The following is a 17,343-nucleotide window of genomic DNA, read 5'->3' as shown; positions in this document are numbered from 1 at the left end:
AGCTCTTATTTCAGGAAAGCTTTATCTGTTGGGCTATGTTATTTCAAGCAGTGATGCTATGATTGTCCCACCAGGTCCCTGGAATCTGCTGCTTTGGCCAGCTCTCCTCATAGGAACCTCAGTTTTCCTTTTGCCACATTTGACACTGTTTTGTGTTCACTCTTCCTGTCTTATTGACTCACATACACTTCTTTGCATATACTTGCCAAAATTTGGTGCATTTAAACATGTATTTGTGTTGGGAAAGATGTGGTTTGTTCCCTCACTCAACAGGATGGTTACTGGCTCATTTAATTTCTAAGTCACCTGATCATTTCTAGTCAGAAACATGTTTAGAAGCATGCATTAATCTTGAGTCTCCCAAGGTAGTTGTTCAAATGACTTAAGTCAATGCTGCATTGACTTGGAGTTCTAAAAACAGAAAGCTGGAGAAGACATCAGAGGCAAAATAACTGAAGATTCAGAGTGCAGAGATTTGCTAGTGCTGATTTGAGGAGGAATTTTAATAATCTGAATCTTCCTTTTTCTTTCAGTTATTTTGTCTGAGTAGAGGTAATTCTTCATTGATACAGCTTTCACTGTGCACATTTGAGGAGTTTGTGGTTTGAAGGCTGATAATTGTACAAGGATCATCCAAAAGACAAGTTCAGTTTGGTGAATAGGTGTTTAATCATAGCTCAGATGACAGTGCTCTGAGCTGCTAGGCAGATAGTGGAATTTCTTTGTCTGCAACGAGTGAAAAAACCTGTGATGTGTCCCAGCCCTTCTAAAAAAAAAACCCAACAAACCAAGCCAGAAAACCAGAACAGAAAAGAAGTTGCTGATATAAAATCAAGGCATTCGTTGCAGAGTTCAAATTAATAGCAAGTCAATGAAGAAGAAAGGTGTTACAGTGAAAACTATTCTCATATCAAAATATTAGAAAGCCCAAGTTTTAAATGTAAAGCTCTGCTGATCAGAATATACACCTGTCCCAGTCTGAGGTTTCTCCTTTGCCCCGAGATCACCCCAGAGGGACACGAAGGTGGTTCAAACCCTGGTTTTCTCTGAAGCAGCCAAAGAGAGACTGCCAGAGACGGTTTTCTCTTTTCCCAAGGATTGTTTATTATCTCTTATCTCTGGGACACTTTGCCTGGCCAGCAGTGGTCTGCTCAGCCTGGCATCCATGGTGGAATCTGCCTGGTGAAGGCAGGGCTTATCTTATATAGTTTGCACTACGTATTACATGTTTACACAATTTTCCCAATACAATACAATTTTATTAAATGGTCCAGCCCTGACCCCATCCAATCCAAGAGTGCCAACATGTCACCCAACATGGATGACATGGAGAAGAAGGAGGAAAAGGTGTCCACCCCCCAAATTCTCCATCTTGGCCACAGGTCCCTTATCATAAACATTCAAAAAAAACCTATTTATCTACGTTCTAACAATCTAATTTACACTTCACTAATTTTGGTAGCTTGTTTCCATTCTCTTTGTGCTGACAACTTCCCCCAGGGGTTAGAATTCAGCACCTGTGACATCAGGGTCTCACTCAGAGGTCTTTGAGACCCTTGCCAGGGGGGTTTTGAGACCCCCAAGGAGGCCAGGCCTACATACACCTGTTCTTATCTTCTGTCCTTTTTTCTGTCTGATCTACCAGTAATCATCACTAATATGGGGAAGAAGGATAATCACCCCCATTATTTATACTTTATTGTGCATCTGTGAATTAATCATGCTAATGCTTAATCTGGCATCTTTAGGTTTCAGGTTTAATGCCTCTGTTGAGATTAAGCAGTGACCACTCAGAACCCTCATGGATATTTCTCCTGGTGATTTACTTTACCTCTGGAGGAGGGGGTTGGTCTACAGAAATGCCCATATGTATGTGAAGATCTGATACTTCTGAAATGAATAGGAGTTCTGTCACTGAGGCAGGAGTTGCTGATCTAGGAAAGGCAAACTGGAAGTTTAAAGAAGCAACACCATTGCAATGAATTATCTTCACTTCTTCACAGCCATACCAATGTAATTACTTTAATATACTAGTGTATGGAGAGAAATAGTACTTCCAGCATGGAAGATAAACAGTTTATGGTTTATGCTTAAGAATCAAAGCTCAAAATCCCACCCAAATACAAACATCAATACATTCTTTGTAGTCACTCTGCTTTAAAAATCAACAGAAGCAAGTTGTGCAGTTGTTCATGTAACGTGGTGTGGATTGTAGGTTTCCAGAGTCAGATTAGCTCAGAGTCTACTGGTTGGTCTAAGCACTGTTTCAAGCAGCTCTGCCGTGAGATACCTTTTGAGTTCACACCCAGTCTTCTGTTTCCTAGGATTTTCACAGTTCAGTTGATGAACTGTCTGCTTTCAAATATCAGAAAGTGCAAAATCTTGCCTTGAGCACAGGCAGAATTTCCTGACACCTCTATGAAGTACTCTTGCAAGTTGATGTAACTCCTGTGGCAGTGCAATACTGCTGACGCAGCAGTGACACAGAGGGGTTCTGCTGAGGACCTGCTATTCCAGAAAAATAGGCAGGTTCAAGTGCATTAATGGAATTGAAGTAGTGAGTGTGTGTCTTTTGCCAAGCTTGGTATGCCTCCCTTTATCTGAGCAGAACTCAGGCCTGTTTAGTCTCAGCACTGAGCACAACAGGATAACTCAGGATGTCTGTCAACAGTGCCCAAGTAAAGGGAACAGTTTCCTTTCTGATAGCAGAGACAAGGATCAGAAAGACAGCTTGTGCTTCCAGCCTCCTGCATGAAGATGGGAAAGTTGCTGAGTTCAAAGTTTCCAAAACCTTAGTTTGAATTGATCCTGGTGGGGCTGCTGTGGCCCTGGTGCATAGCTGTGAGGTGTACAGCAATGTTGTGTGGCTCAGGAGCACACTGCAATTGCTGATGGTGTGGAGTCAAGTCTGTCACACATGCACACATCCTTTCAGCATGTGTGTTTGTTTAGGCATTTGTTTAAGTTTTTAAAAGCTCTGAGCCTTTGCCAGAGCTTCTGGGCTCTCAGCTTATTTCAAAATCAGGAGGATGATGGCTAAACATAGACTTAGTTTCTTGTGTTGAAAAGATTCCTGTTTGAATGAATCAGTGCTCCTGCCCTGTAAATGAAGGAAGGTATGAATATTTATTTTCCTGATAGAAATCTTGCATCATTAATATCTGTACAGTTTTTCTTTATTAAATATTCTTGTCTTTTTATATTTAGTGCTGCATAAAAGAGACTTGTTTATGAGAGAGCAATGGCTTTTCCCAGGAACAGCAGCTCAGGATTTCCCTGGTTGGAGGTGTGATGTTAATGCAACGGTGCCTCACATCCCATTGCTCTGTTTCTTCCAGAAGCCTCAAAAGAGGCAATTACAGTCTTTTGAAATGTTGGTAATGATGCTGATGCTCTATAGGCTTGACTTGGTCTGTCAGACCAAGGAAAATACTCTGAACAGAGAATTCATGTTTATGTGTCTTACAAAACACAGCAGAGTCAAGTGAGGAAATGCTCAGCTCTAAGCATAAGAAAGGGTAGTGATGTATAGCATTATGCAGCATTTCTCAAACCTGTCTGAAATTTTGGACACAAATTTTCAAGGCTGTGGCTTTATTTTATTGCCAGTTTTGGTTCCTGGACTCAGTGACGTGCTCAGTCTTACTGCAGTTCTTGATTTAAGTAGGATCTGTCCTGTAGCCTATAGATCATTCACTTGGCAGTTACTTGTAAGGTTTTCTGGTTTGCCATTTCACCTTTTTCCTTATTTCCTCTTAATAAATAGGTGAACATTTTATCAGTAATTTTCCATGTTGTGAACTTAAGCTCTTGAATTTTTATGTTGTTTGTGTATTGCAGCTGGTGCTCAGGATAAAATTGGCTGGGCATTTGGCTTGGGTTTGGAGAGGCTGGCCATGATCCTGTACAATATCCCTGACATCCGACTGTTCTGGAGTGAAGATGAACGCTTCTTGAAACAGTTTATTGGGCCTCACATTTGGCAAAAAATAAAGTTCCAGGTAAAAAACCATATATATGGTAATAATGTACTGTGATATATGTGCATTGCTAGTGAACATAATTCAAATTCTGTGTCATTAGAAGATTAGGTTTTAAAGCAACAGCCTTACAGCTATCAGGATCTCTGATGTACTTCAGTGAAATAACATCTTTTTTAACCAGATAATGTCGTAAGTTCCTGCTGATATCCAGTCAACATCCCTGTTCTCAGTAATGCTTAAGCACTTACTTAACTTTTAAATATATCCAGAATAGTGATTGATTTAGGCTTGTGGTTTGGTTATGTCTTTGAGTTGTGTCCATGATTCTGTTTCATTATAAATACGTGTTTGATGTAAAACATTCAAAGATCATAATATATTCTCAATTTTTCCCATTGTTTTTACTCTACAATAATTGATATCAATGTGACTTGCAATGTTAACCTCTGGCAAATTCTTTGTGGATGTGCCTTGCCATCGTGAATGTCAGCTCTTTTCTCCTGGCTCTTGCAGGGGAGAGTGCAGGCTCAGCTTGTATTTGTTTTGTAACTCCTCTGCTGAGGTGATTTTTGTAGTTCACGACCTGGTCTTGCTTTTTGTACTTATAAAGCAATCAGACATGACTGGATTGAGTGGAAATGCTGCTTCCATAATACTCTTCAGCAGGAGCATGGGGAGGTTCAAGTCAGGTGGTGTCAGCTGGTCTTTGGGGGAGTTGAGCTGACATAGATGCTTGATGCTAAAGCAGTAAAATCCTTCTTGCAGCTACCTTTTACCATTTTGTTTGGTTTCTTTGTGTACAGTTTATGTGGTTCTTTTTAGAATTGTAATTATTAAAGGGGAAGTCAACAGTGATAGATGACATTTGAGTAGTTTCCACATCAGTAACAGCATCCATCCATTTGTTTTTAATTCATGGCAATCAAGCATATCTTGTTTGGTAGCATCAAAATATTGTTTGAGATAAGTTTGGGGGATAGTTTTGGCTTTTTTGGTGGGTTGGGCTTTGGGGATTTTTTTTAAATTTGGTTCATTAGGTTTTTTTATTTGTTTGTTTAGTGATAACTGCATTAGTGCATTCAGCTTGTAGTTCATTATCTTGCAGAAAGACAGGTTTTTGCCACTGTTCCTGAACGTGTATCTGCTTGTATGTTTACTTGATCTCCTACAGAATATTTCTTGTTCTTTTCAATAAAAAATGCTCAAGTCTCTTTTTTAGCCTATTTTTCTGGTTGGCTTTTCTCCTAAACTTGTGGCTTGGTTTATAGATTGCAATACCATGGAGCTGAGGTGAGGTTTCTTGCTTGCTTTAAAATGGTGGATCCAAGGTTCCAACTGGTATTAGCAGTAGATTGGGCTTTTGGGGAAAGGCCCAGACTGTTGGAATGCTATGGACTGATGTTGAAGGTGAGTCAAAGTGAGGGCTGGGTGTCTGGCTTCTCTAAGTTGCAAATAGTTTTTATGTTCAGTTTCAGTAAGTCAGGTGTAGTGAAGCAATCTGAAGATGTCAAAGGCACAGGTTACTGTGAATAAGCTCAGAGGAAAGTACAGGTTTCCAGGAAGCTAGAAGTGCTTTTTTCAAAAAATTGGTGCTGTTTGATAGCCTTAGTTTTGGTTCTTTCTTCTAAAGAAAGGCTGTGGCAAATGTTTTAGAAACATTTTTTTCTGTGGTATCTAGAATTGCTTAGGGACTTCTTAATTATCATTTCTCTTTTATTTTTTTCTTTTTTTTTTTTTTTTTTTTTTTTTTTTTTCCCCTTTTCTTTTTAATGCATACATACACCTTCTCAATTTGGATGTTTCATCTTCAGTTTTGGTAAATCTCCCCAGCTCTTAGTTTACATTTTTCAATTCTGTATCTGAATACAAAAGAAGAGAGGCAAGCTTGGTGTTTTTTTTGAAAGCAAGTCTATATCCAGCTTTCATCTCATATTTTACATTAAGCTTTTTCGATCTCTGTGCTATAAATACTTCTAGTATGTACTGGCATTGCTTTTTAAAGGGTTAATAACCCTTCAAATTAAAATACTATGAAAAGCTTTTTGGTGCTACCATAAGATCTCCATTTTTTTCTTCTGTTCTGTGTTATTTTTCAGGTATGCTGTAAAACCAAATTAGCAGACCTTCTGTTCCTTTCTACTTGCTAAAGAGTCATAATTAATGAATCACATGGTTTATTCATATGATATTTGAAAAAAAAATTTTAGCCTGTCTTCTAGTGTTGATGTTTAAGAAATCTCAATGGATATTTTAAAAGTGTCAGATTTTCTGTATGCAAGGCCATGCAGTACTTTTTCAGCCTGACTGAGCTGAACAAAGACAGACCAAGTGTTTTGAGAGCTTTTCATGACAGAAATTGAATCCTGCAGCTCAGAAAGTCCAGGTAAATGTCCATGCTTTATGTGCTTAAATGAGAGAGGCCTCTCAACCTCTGGGTACTCCCCCAAATCCTTTCTTATAGCCTAAATATGATCCACCAACATAAATATTTTTCTTTCTCTTCATTAAAATGTTCCTCAAATACATGAAGTCCACACTGCATAGCAGTAACTTTAGCTGGGCTAAATCTACTCTTGCTCAAAAACTTCATTTAATTGGAGCATTTTCTTGGGACTTAGAGTATATGTCTAATGCCTTTTAACAGCCTGAATGTGTCAGACTTTCCCCTGTGTCATCAGTTGCTCAGTCCATGTGTGCAGGATTCAGTAGGTCAAAAAGCTGCTGGGAAAAGCTGACAGTGCTTGTACCATTGTGGCCACTCAGCACAGCAGTGTTGGACTGCATCTCCCCACAGATCAGATTATTGCCTGGATTTGGATTAGCAAATCACTCCAGCTAAAGTCTGACAGAAGTCACAGCAGTGTGGGGATTAGGATCTGGTAACTTGCTTTCAATTGTTTGTGTAGGGCTTCTGCTCGTGCTGTGAAGTGAAAGGCTGAGGATGGAAGGGCAGGAAAGCCCAAGAACCTGCAAGGCACAGTGTAATAAAACAAATGGCTGGGTTCAGGTCTAGTCCTCTGTGTTATGTCTCTGTCTGTCAGGGCCCTGAGCACAGTCCCATGTCATCACTTCTGCTTTATGCTGAGCCAGCAACCTTAGCAGAAAATAAAACAATCCATGGGCTGACAACTCTCAAGGAAAGGTACAAAAATGAAGTGATATTTGGAGAAGGAAGGCACTCACAGTTCAGATGTAGTGTGGTGTGCCCAGAGGTGTAGATTAAGAAGAAAGATCTCTGGCAGCAGATTGGATCCTGGAGCCTCCATCATTTTGGTGCCAGGGTAATCAAATGGCACAGCATTTCAAGTGACTCCTGATGTGTTCTCCCTTCACAAAGTCACTTTCATTTGATGTTGCTGTTGTTTTAAATAGTTATTTATTCTGATTGACCAAGGAGCCTTGTGGCCTGCACTGAGGTGAAGCAGAATCATCGTTATGGCTGTTCTGGCCCTGCTACAGAGGGAATCTGGATCAGATTTCTAGCAAAACTACAGATGCCCTCTGTGAGATTAAGGGAATTGCTGTATTCTTGATTTCTTGATTTCTGCTTTATCTGTAATACTCTGCAGTGTCTTCCATAAGCCTGGGACCACTTATTTTTTTATCACCTTTTTCCATTGTTTCCAGGGGCTGCTCCTTACTAGTGTCTGCTGGCATGCTCAAGTCCCTCAAAATTCAATTCCTTCATAATTAACTGGTAGCTTCAAAACTCAAAATAATAAACTTTCTAACCAGGATTATTTTAATGGCTCCAGAAGAGACAAAGCTCATGGAGCAGCTGTGCTGAGAGATCTGAGGGGATTGTAGTAGCCTTTGGCAGTGTGGTGAGGAGACTTGACAAACAACTTGAATTGACACTCTTCACCTCCTGCTCAGCTGTGGCCAGAATGGTATATGTGGCCCTAATCCAGGACACTTTTTCTGCTTTGAAAAGTGAACAGTTGAGGATAGCAGAGATAAGGAAAAGTACATAGTCAGAAAGGTGCAGTTGTGTGGAAAGAAGCAACCCATTATACTGGGAAGGAAATCAAAGCGGGGTCCTCTTCCTCCTGTATGAAATAGCAAAGGCTGGGCCTGCTTGCTCCCATTTGCCTTTGCTCAATGTGCTATTGGAGTTAAACTTCTGTTCTAATGACAAAGGGTTTATTCAGTAGCCCAGTTTTCACTTTTTGTTCTGTGTGTGAGCCCTCTTGTTCACACCATTAGACAGTCCAACTTTTCTACCTTACTGTGGACTTTTCAGTTTTCAGGGACAGTAATTATCCCTGTGCATCTTTCCTGTGCAAAAGCCTGATTGTTGCTGGGAGACAGAGAGCTTGTCCTGAAACTTTAGAAGATGCTGAAAATAAAATGCACTGTCAAGTGTAAGGGGAAACTTCAGCAAATTAAACCATTCTAGTCTATATCCTTTATTCCATGCTTGAGAAGGAGAGAATCTAGAGGATATGCCATCCATTTCAACCAGTTTGAACTTACTGCATTCACTGCACAGGGTGGGTCTGTCTGATCCATCATTAGTATGCTACTCCATATAATTTATATTTATCTCCTTAGTCTGTGATTAGCGTTATTTTCAAATAAAAATTAAATAGATTCCCTGGTGGCTGCATTTTCAGATTTTTTCATCAAGATTAGGTAACTCCATGCTAAAATAGTTATTCATTTATTATGTTTATTTTCTAATAAAAGCCAAATAAGCAACCATTAGTATGTAAATTTAACTTGGATATTTGAACAAATAAAGTATAGCTTCAACTGTGACTTATTGTCTAATTAGTTCTAATGTAATTGAAGATATATTATGTGTGTGTCTGCATGTGAAGATACAGTAAAGAAGAGATTGATGATGTTGTAGCGTAAACATTTTACTGGCATGACTTTGGAAGGTTGAATATCTGAGTGACTTGCATAGAGTGACTTAGGCAAATGTCAATAAAACAGTGCTGTATATCATCTCAGGTTTGTGTGTATGCTCTGCAGAGCACCGTGAAACTCCTTTTTTTAGTGTTGGATACACATGGAAAGCAAGCAAAAATACTTTCTTCATTGCAGAGATTGGGTTAGAAATCAGTTGTTCATCCAGTCTTCTCATCAGGATGTTCTATCTTGTATCATTTGTAGGTAGTGGTGGTATTGAAGCTCTGGGAACCTGAGCCCTCTGGCCCCAGCCAGGCAAAGTACTGAAGCACATGCTGAGCTTTAAACTCGAAAGCAGTCCCATTTAAATCAATGGGGTAGTTCCTGTGCTCAGTCAAGCATAACCCAAATGCCTAAATAGCTTCAGGTCAGAGATCTCCACATTTCCAAGTATCCAGCTGAGAATGATCAGCACCTTGCAGGGCTGAAGCAGTGGAAACTTCCAAAATTACTTTTATAAGCAAGAAGAGTTTAATCTGAGAAACCACAAACTCAGTTTTCAAAATCTTTGCTCTAAGCCAGTTTTACTGCTCAACACTTGTGTAAAAAAAAAAAAAAAAGTCAACAAGCAAAATTCTGGAGAGTAAACAGCATCTGAATTCCCATTCTCAACTAAAGAAAATTGGCTGAAAAACACAGTAAGACAAAAATAAAGCAGGGGCTCAGAATGAGCAAGTGGGATGGACAGTCACATGGGACTAAATACAAAAAAAGCCCCAAAGCACTGATACATTCACATAAGACAAAGTGAAAGGAACACAGAAGAGAGAAGTGCTGTACTTTGAGCATTGGGGGCATTATGAAAAAGTCTGGTTTAAAGTTAAGTTTAAGCAGATTGGGAGGAATGGGATGAAAAGGGAAGAAAGACACAGGAAAGCAGAGTAGGTTTATGGCAAAAACTGTTGAGACTGATACAGAAGTCTTTTTCTAGATAGTCTTTTAGATAAATCTAAAAGACTATCTAGATAGTATTTTTCTAGAAAGTTTTCCTGGGTTTTGTACTGTACATATCTACTCTTGGTCTCCTTTTGAAAGTATGAGGGACCACAAAAATGACCACTAGCCATCAAAGGAAGTCTTTAAAGTACTATCAACAATTTTGAGATGAGTCTGGGGGAACTTCCAATTTTGCTTCTGGATTTATGGAATACTTTGTGTGTCAGAACCCAGGCCCAGGATGAAGGCTGTACTAAGATGATTTTCACAGAATCACTGAATATCCTGAGCTGGAAGGGGCCCACAAAGATCATTGAAATCCAGCTCCTGGCCCTGCACAGGGCCATCCAAGAATTATACCATGTGCCTGAGAGCACATGCAACTTAACATTACTGCAACTCTTGGTAAAAATAAGCACTGACAAAGGGTGTGGTTCCCAACAATCTAGCTGCTGCCCTCTAAGCTAATACCAATGATGCAGATTATTTTGCATATCCTGTTTCCATCTCTCCACCCACCCACTGCAATCTAGTCTCACTGATAGTCCCATTGAACTGAACAAAACAGCAATAGTTTAATTCCTTTTTGCTTGTACTTTTCTAAGTAAATAAAATAAATAAATAAAAAATGTCAATAGCTCTTTCTGCCTAGATTAGTTAGTGATGTTTATCTTACATACTATGTTGTCTGCTGAAGTACCAAAGGGCACAGTAAATCCATTTCATCCATTTAGCAGCCACCTTGATAACAGCTGGATGTACAGACAAGCCTATGACATTCATTAGCAAAAACACCACTCTTCCTTTCTTTCACCTGTGCTCCTTGAAAATACTTTAAGTACTTCTGTGTTGTTTTCACAGTCTTAGAATAGTGGAAAACTCTCCTGTTCATCTGTGTTAACTTGTCCTATGCCAATAGCACATTTAGTTTAGATTTAGCTGGTGATGATTCAAAGCAAAACAATTGATTTGAGCTGTTCTTTTTTGGATGTTAAGTAGTTTTCTGCTTTGTACACAACTGTCACAGCTGGAATTTGTTTAGAGTGGGTGCAGTATATATATATATATGTTCAGAGCAAAAATATTTCATCCTTACTTTCAGTTGTCTATGCTAACACACACTTTAATCACCAGTAAAATTTTTATGTCACGGCAGGTAATTCTAAAACCTGGATGTAATTATGTGTTTCCTATAGATTTTCAGTTGTGTGAGAAGTCCAGGGCTTTACTAACAAACCTAGCAAGGGCCAAAGGAGATTTTGGAAGATATATGGGATACCAGTGTATCCACCTGGCAGATGTCTTCTTTCTTGACTGCAGGCCTAGAGACAGCAGTTGAGACTTTTCTTCATTTGAAGGGTTTTGGTGGGTTTGGACTGTTCATTACCACTCTTTCCCAGATCCTTGTTTATCACAGTGTAAGGATGAGAAGCATAGGGGTTTTTTTGCTTCCTATGTGCCCATGCTCCCACATGCTATTCTGCTTTGCTGTTCCACAGGTACTGCAGAAGCTGCTTTTGTGGGTACACTGTGAGATGAATCAGGGAGTTTTTCTTCTGCAGTTCTTTAAAGCTGTATCAGTTCCCTGATCCACTTCTCAGAGTTGCTTCATGCCATCAGCACAAGTGATGAGACAGCACTTTCATTTTTCGAGGCAGTATAGAAGGTGAAGAGTGAATATACCCAGCAGGTGCATCCTCAGTATTAGTGAGAGACATTCCCAGCAGCTGAGAACAGACAACCAGGGACTGCCTTCCAATTTGTTTTTAAACAAAAAGAAGCTACTGTAGCTTTGGCTGCATTTTGTAGACAAAAAATGATTTTTCAGTTATGAATGCTGTTGCACTGTAGAGTTACTGTCATTAGAACCATTTTACTGCTGATTTTTTTTTCCTAGGCAGAAGCCAATGCACCCTAGTCAAAGTACACCTGATACTATCTAAATTATTACCTAGAAAAAACTGCAATAAGCTTCAAAAAGCATATGTTACAGTGGTTTGCGCTGATTTCTAAGCCTCATATATTTGCAATTTGGCTGGCTGAGGCTCTTTGAAACAAATAGCTCACAAATTAGTAATTCCACTGCTGAATATATCAACCAATCTTTATTGCATCCCAAATGATGAAGTATAATGGTTACACAAAGTGCTTAAATAAGCCATGGAGCAATTTCCAGCAGTGATATATATGCTGAAACCCACATTAAATTAATAATAGGTAAAGGAGTAAACCTGGAAATCTAAAGTAACAATAGATTTGGCATAGGTTGTGTGAAGCTATGAGAACCAGCTGCTAGTGACTTTGACAGGAGCCCACATCTGTTCAGAGCTTTCAGTTTATTGTCTACAAATGTATGTAGCTAGTAAGGAGAGTAACCCTTACACATTTCCAATAGTTTTCCAATATTGGTTTAATTATACTGTGAGTAACAGAATACCTTGACTTTACTCTTGGGCCCTACTTGTACCTCGTGCCTCAGCATCTCTTCTTCAAACTACCTTAGGGTGGAAAGTTCTTCAGGAGAGGAATTAGCATTTAGTGCTCTATTTATCTAATTGGACCCTGGTTTCTGACTGGCAGTCCTAGGTAATTACCACAATCTGAATATGTGCATGCCTGTATCAGGGCTAAATACATCTTTGTGAGTATACATTATGCATTTGGTGTAAGGATAAACTTTTGTTTAAAATGTGTCCAGGCACACACTGTATGTGTGTCTTGAGTGATGCAGGTATGTGCTGCTGTGCTCACACAACCACAGAAATATAAAAGGGAAAAAAATCTCAAAACTAGCAGGAAATAAGCTCTTAATAATTTTTCCAGAGTTAGCTAAAAAGATGGGGATTGACATACATGAGTTTATTTGCTAGTTCTTTTAATACTGGTGCTAGTGTTTTACATGTAGAAGATACAACTTGCAAAGAGATTTTGATAAAGTGATCTTTAAAATCATGCCTAAGCCTCTACAGTCATCATCTGTAGCATGATAAGACATTGCAGATGAGCTGTGGAGTGTCCCTAGGAAATGATGGCTGGGAAGAACAATCTCTGTATGTGTATATGCATGAACAGAAGCACCTTTTGAAGTACATGGTGTTAATAAAAAAACCCTGATTTTCAGCTACCACTTCTCTGATCAGAATATGAATTAGGCTACAGATAATAGCCAAACAACAGAAGGCACAGTTGGGAAGAACTGTATTATTCTTATCATACCAATCCTCAATTTCCTTCATCTTGCTAGTGTGAGAGACACATGAACTACTGCAGTGACAGCCTAAAACAAAATCTGACAAGTAAGTAGTGCTTTGGAGTGCATGTGTTGCAGAGGATTTGGCTTTGCAGTTTTAGAAAAATTAATAATGGTAAGAAATCCCCTCTTTTGAGGATTAATTACATCCTCCTGCCTGTGCACAAGTGTTAAATCCAATTTGCATAATTATTCCCACATGTAACCTGTTCTCCTAAATCAGCAAGAGTGAACCCATTTTCTGATTCTTGTAAAATAAGGAAAGGCATTAAAGAAATATCTGTTCTGCACCAAGATTCTGCTTGTAGAGATTTAAGTATTCTTTACATTTTGTCATTGCATACTGAAATGGTTAGTGTACTTTTCGTGCCTTTTTGTGCCCTTTCATGCTTGATATGTTCTCAGTTTAGGGTTTCTCTGTAGTTTTCTCTTTCTAAGTGTGTTACTCTTTAACAAGAGTATAGCTTTAGGAGCACTTAGAGTCTGTCTGACAGAAAAAAGTTAAAGGCTCTTGTCCCTCTTCAGAGTATTGGACAAGTAAGTAGAGCCTTTTATTTCTGTTTCTCTCTAGCTCACTTACTGTACTTTAAAGTTTTAGCTTGCTACACTACCTTGGTGTTTTATTATGAGTTTTGAACTTTAGAGGTTGGAATTTGTATGAATTCAATTGAGGGTTGGGCGAAGTGAAGTTGGCTACTCTGGAAAATAAATTCTGGATTTTGCCAAGAGTCATTGAATTGTGTAATCCTTAGGGTTGGAAAAGAACTCTTAGATCACCAAGTCCTCTGTTACGTTATCACCACCATTTTCACCACTAAGCCATGTCCCCAGGTGCCACATGCACTCACCTTCTGAACAGTTCCAGGGACTGTGATTTCACCACTTCCCTGGGCAGCCTCTTCCACTGCCACTTGGTCAGTTTTCCCAAGACAAGAAAGAAACCCAGCTATATCAGTGGTACTGGAAGTCATTAGAATATTTCAAAAACAGCAATAACCTAGCTGGATAAATTTCTATACATGGTGAGATGGTACAGACTAGGTCTGGGAAGTGTAGAAAAACAATTCCTTTGTAGCATAGCAATGTCCAGGGCGTTATGTGAAGTTATGGCCAAGAAACATGAAATGTCATTGCTGTTGTATTGGAAATCTCCATGTTTTTTAGGAAGAAGAAAAATAAGTATAGGTTTTTAGGTGGGAAAGACTTTTTCAGGTGTTGCATATGCCTGTAAGATTCACAATGCCAGTTTATTTTGGTGTAAGTCACATTCAAGTGTTCTGGAGATTCTGCAATTTAAACAGTAAGTCTCTGGAATGGTGCATTTAATAAGCAGAAAAGGAAATATAATCAACACTGTTTTATATGAGGTTTTTCATCTACGCTAAAATAAAATACTGGCTGCACTTTGTTTCCATTGTTATGCTATGTATTTGGAAGAAATACATCTTCATATTGCTGCAGACTCTTTCCAAGTACTTGCATTGTTTATTTAGATATAACTCTTTTATATGAATTGTTGATAGGTACAGTATTTTACACCACTGAGCTATTTATCTCAGAATTATTTTTAAGCCTAATGAGAAAAAATATACAAACCAAACCTCTAGAAAGCAGGAAAGCAGGAAACCTGACTTCTGACTGTGGCAAACACCAAATGCCTGCAACAACCAAAGCCTTCTGCAGGAATTGTAGGTGCTCAGCACTGCTGAAGAGAAAATATCTTATAAGAAGATGGGTTCCTGCTGACTTACACCACCTCATTACTTCTTCCTTGCAGGCTTGGCAGGTATTTTTAGATAAGTGCAGGATACATACTTTTTCTCATTCATTGACAATTTGTTTTCTAAGATTTGTGTCTTCTTTTTGCACTTGCCTGTGATTTTGCCTGTGGTGTGGGATATTTGGGTAGGAAGGACAGACAGAATATGGGCAGCCTGTGCAAATGGCAGTCATATGTGTTAATTACTAGGTCTGGTGTGAGAATCCACTTTGCCATATTGGTCATTCCAAATCACTGGATTCCTTTCCCAGGATAGAAGTTTGCTTGTTTTCTATTGAAGACATCACAACATAGTAAAGGATTGTCCCATCACTTCCACTTGGTGTCACATCAGTTCTGTAGTAGCAACTGCTCAAATGGAAAAGCAGTAAAAGAAAAATAATTTTTTGGGTTTTAGTTGTTTTGCAGCAATATATTTGTGATTGAAATGGGGAAAGATGAACACCATGAAACCAACTAGCTCGGTAGGCCATCAGCGAGGAGGCTGGGAAAGAAGCATGAGGAAAATGCATTTTTTTCCACAGTGGATATAGAACTGCTGAAGGAAAATGTCAGGCTAATCCCTTCTTCACCCTGATACTTTCAAAATACTTTCAAAAGGTGTTTGTAAGGAGCTGTGATGTGGGAGTGAGTAGAAGAGAGCCATCCCTTTTGGTGATTCTCCCTTTGAGTCTTTCTTTGTTCTGTGGAAATGAGAAGTCATTTTTGCCTCATTAAACACTGAGTATGGAGTCCATCACTGGTATTTAGGAATAATTTATACTTATCCTTTGGTGGTTTTTATAATCAGATCACAAAAAGCAAGGCATATCCAAGTGCCCAAGGGAATGGGTATCTGGGAATATATCTGCTGTGTACACTGTAACATCCTTGCTTTTAATAGCATTAGGTCAATACTTTCATCTTCTTTATGTCTTTCCTGACTTTTATTTTTCCAATTTCTTACTAATTATTTAGAATCAAATCCCTTTCAGTGGCAATACAAATGCTCTTTTGTGTCTGGAATTCTTCTCAAAAGCCATGTCTTATTTCTTGACTTTCTGACCACAGGTCAGTTTAAAATGCATATTTGCACTCAGAGAAGTATATTGTGACTTTAAACTTGACACATTTTTATTACAAATTTAAATAAGCTTGACTTTATATTAAAGTTACTGCATTTTAATAAAATGTTTTAAGAATGCAGTGTCCCTTCTCAGTGAGGCCACAGAGGTTTAGCAATCAGCATTACTTTTGGGTGAATGTGTGTAAAGGCAAGCATTCTACTCACTCATTCTGCCACAGCACCCATCCACTTGTGCATTCTTCCTGCTGCATGGGAAAGGTGGAGCTTATCAACAAAGTTTAATCTCTTCACTGGTTGTTACACATCTTAATTTTTTCAGTGTCATATTGGATATTGACTTTCCTTTGTCAGGCAGGTTCCTCTATATCAGCTGTAACTTTTAGCATGCAAGAAAGGTTGCACTTGTTCCTGTGTGTGTGTACATGTGTGTGCATTTATTTTGTGTCTTAAAGGGCTTTACCTGATCAAGGTGCTTGATGGGCATTGAAAAAGGTGACTAAGTGGGATGATATGGAGAGCTACCTGACGACTGCTTAGGCAGAATATAAACAATTAAACTCTTTTTTGCTTTGCATCTTCAGGGAACCTGGAATGGGGCTCAAGAAAGAAAATGTTATCTCCAACAAGACCCCATAGTGCATAATTTAGGTAGGAAGGGGACAGAGGTCTCATGGTGACATGCACTGCACAGCAAAGAGGGACCTAGTTTGTGTCACAGATTTGTGTCATCTCACACTGAAGGCTGAGACTTAGCTAGGAAGACAAGTCTGTGGCCTCAGGGCACCTCCCTGTTCAACCTATATACAGAATGTCAGAACCACAGGATGAGTCGGGTTGGGAGGCACCACAGCAGGTCCAACCTCCCTGCTCAAACAGTATTGTCCCAGAGCACACAGGACAGGATTGCATCCAGATCATTCTTGAATATCTCCACGTACAAAGAAAACCTTCTCCACTCAGAATGGTCCATGTACAAGAGGAGTGCCTGAAATCCATGGAGCACTTGATGTTCCCATGAACATATGGTGTTCCCTGTACCTGTATGTGAGCTTTTCAAAGTTAAGAACTCTGTTGGGGTGAGCAGATTGGTGTCTAAAAAGGGCTGATCTTACTTCTGTGTTCATTCACCAAAAAGCTCAGGATATCAGTGGAAGCTAACATGCTTCTGCCACTCTCTGCAGGAGGACAGAGCAGTGCATTGATCCCAGATATTCCATTTGCTTTGGTAAGAGCTTAATCCCAGAACATATTTTATATCTGCTTATCAGTCTTTATGGTAGTTGTCTGTTGAAATTTACATTTCCTCCTTTGAAGTTGTGTGTGTGTGTGTTTACACATAAAAATCCATGTACATGGGTGTGTACATGTATGAATATATAGAACTTACTATATATAACTCAGGAAAAAAATC

At 39.1% G+C, this 17,343-nt stretch overlaps 1 protein-coding gene across 5 annotated transcripts in view; it reads left to right on the top strand.

Annotated features, from left to right (window-relative positions):
• FARS2 (phenylalanyl-tRNA synthetase 2, mitochondrial) overlaps positions 1 to 17,343 on the top strand; it is a 227,899-nt gene that overhangs the window by 131,509 nt on the left and 79,047 nt on the right. For all 5 annotated transcript variants that reach the window (XM_079299456.1, XM_079299455.1, XM_079299452.1 and 2 more), the window contains one exon: positions 3,841 to 4,001. In XM_079299456.1, the coding sequence (XP_079155582.1) occupies positions 3,841 to 4,001 (161 nt within the window). The remainder of the gene's footprint in view (positions 1 to 3,840; positions 4,002 to 17,343) is intronic.

The sequence above is a fragment of the Erithacus rubecula genome (assembly GCF_903797595.1).
Source record: "Erithacus rubecula genome assembly, chromosome: 3".
In the NCBI taxonomy this organism is placed as follows: Eukaryota; Metazoa; Chordata; class Aves; order Passeriformes; family Muscicapidae; genus Erithacus; species Erithacus rubecula.
Note: the sequence above shows the minus strand (reverse complement) of the source record. Positions and strands in the feature narration are given on the sequence as shown.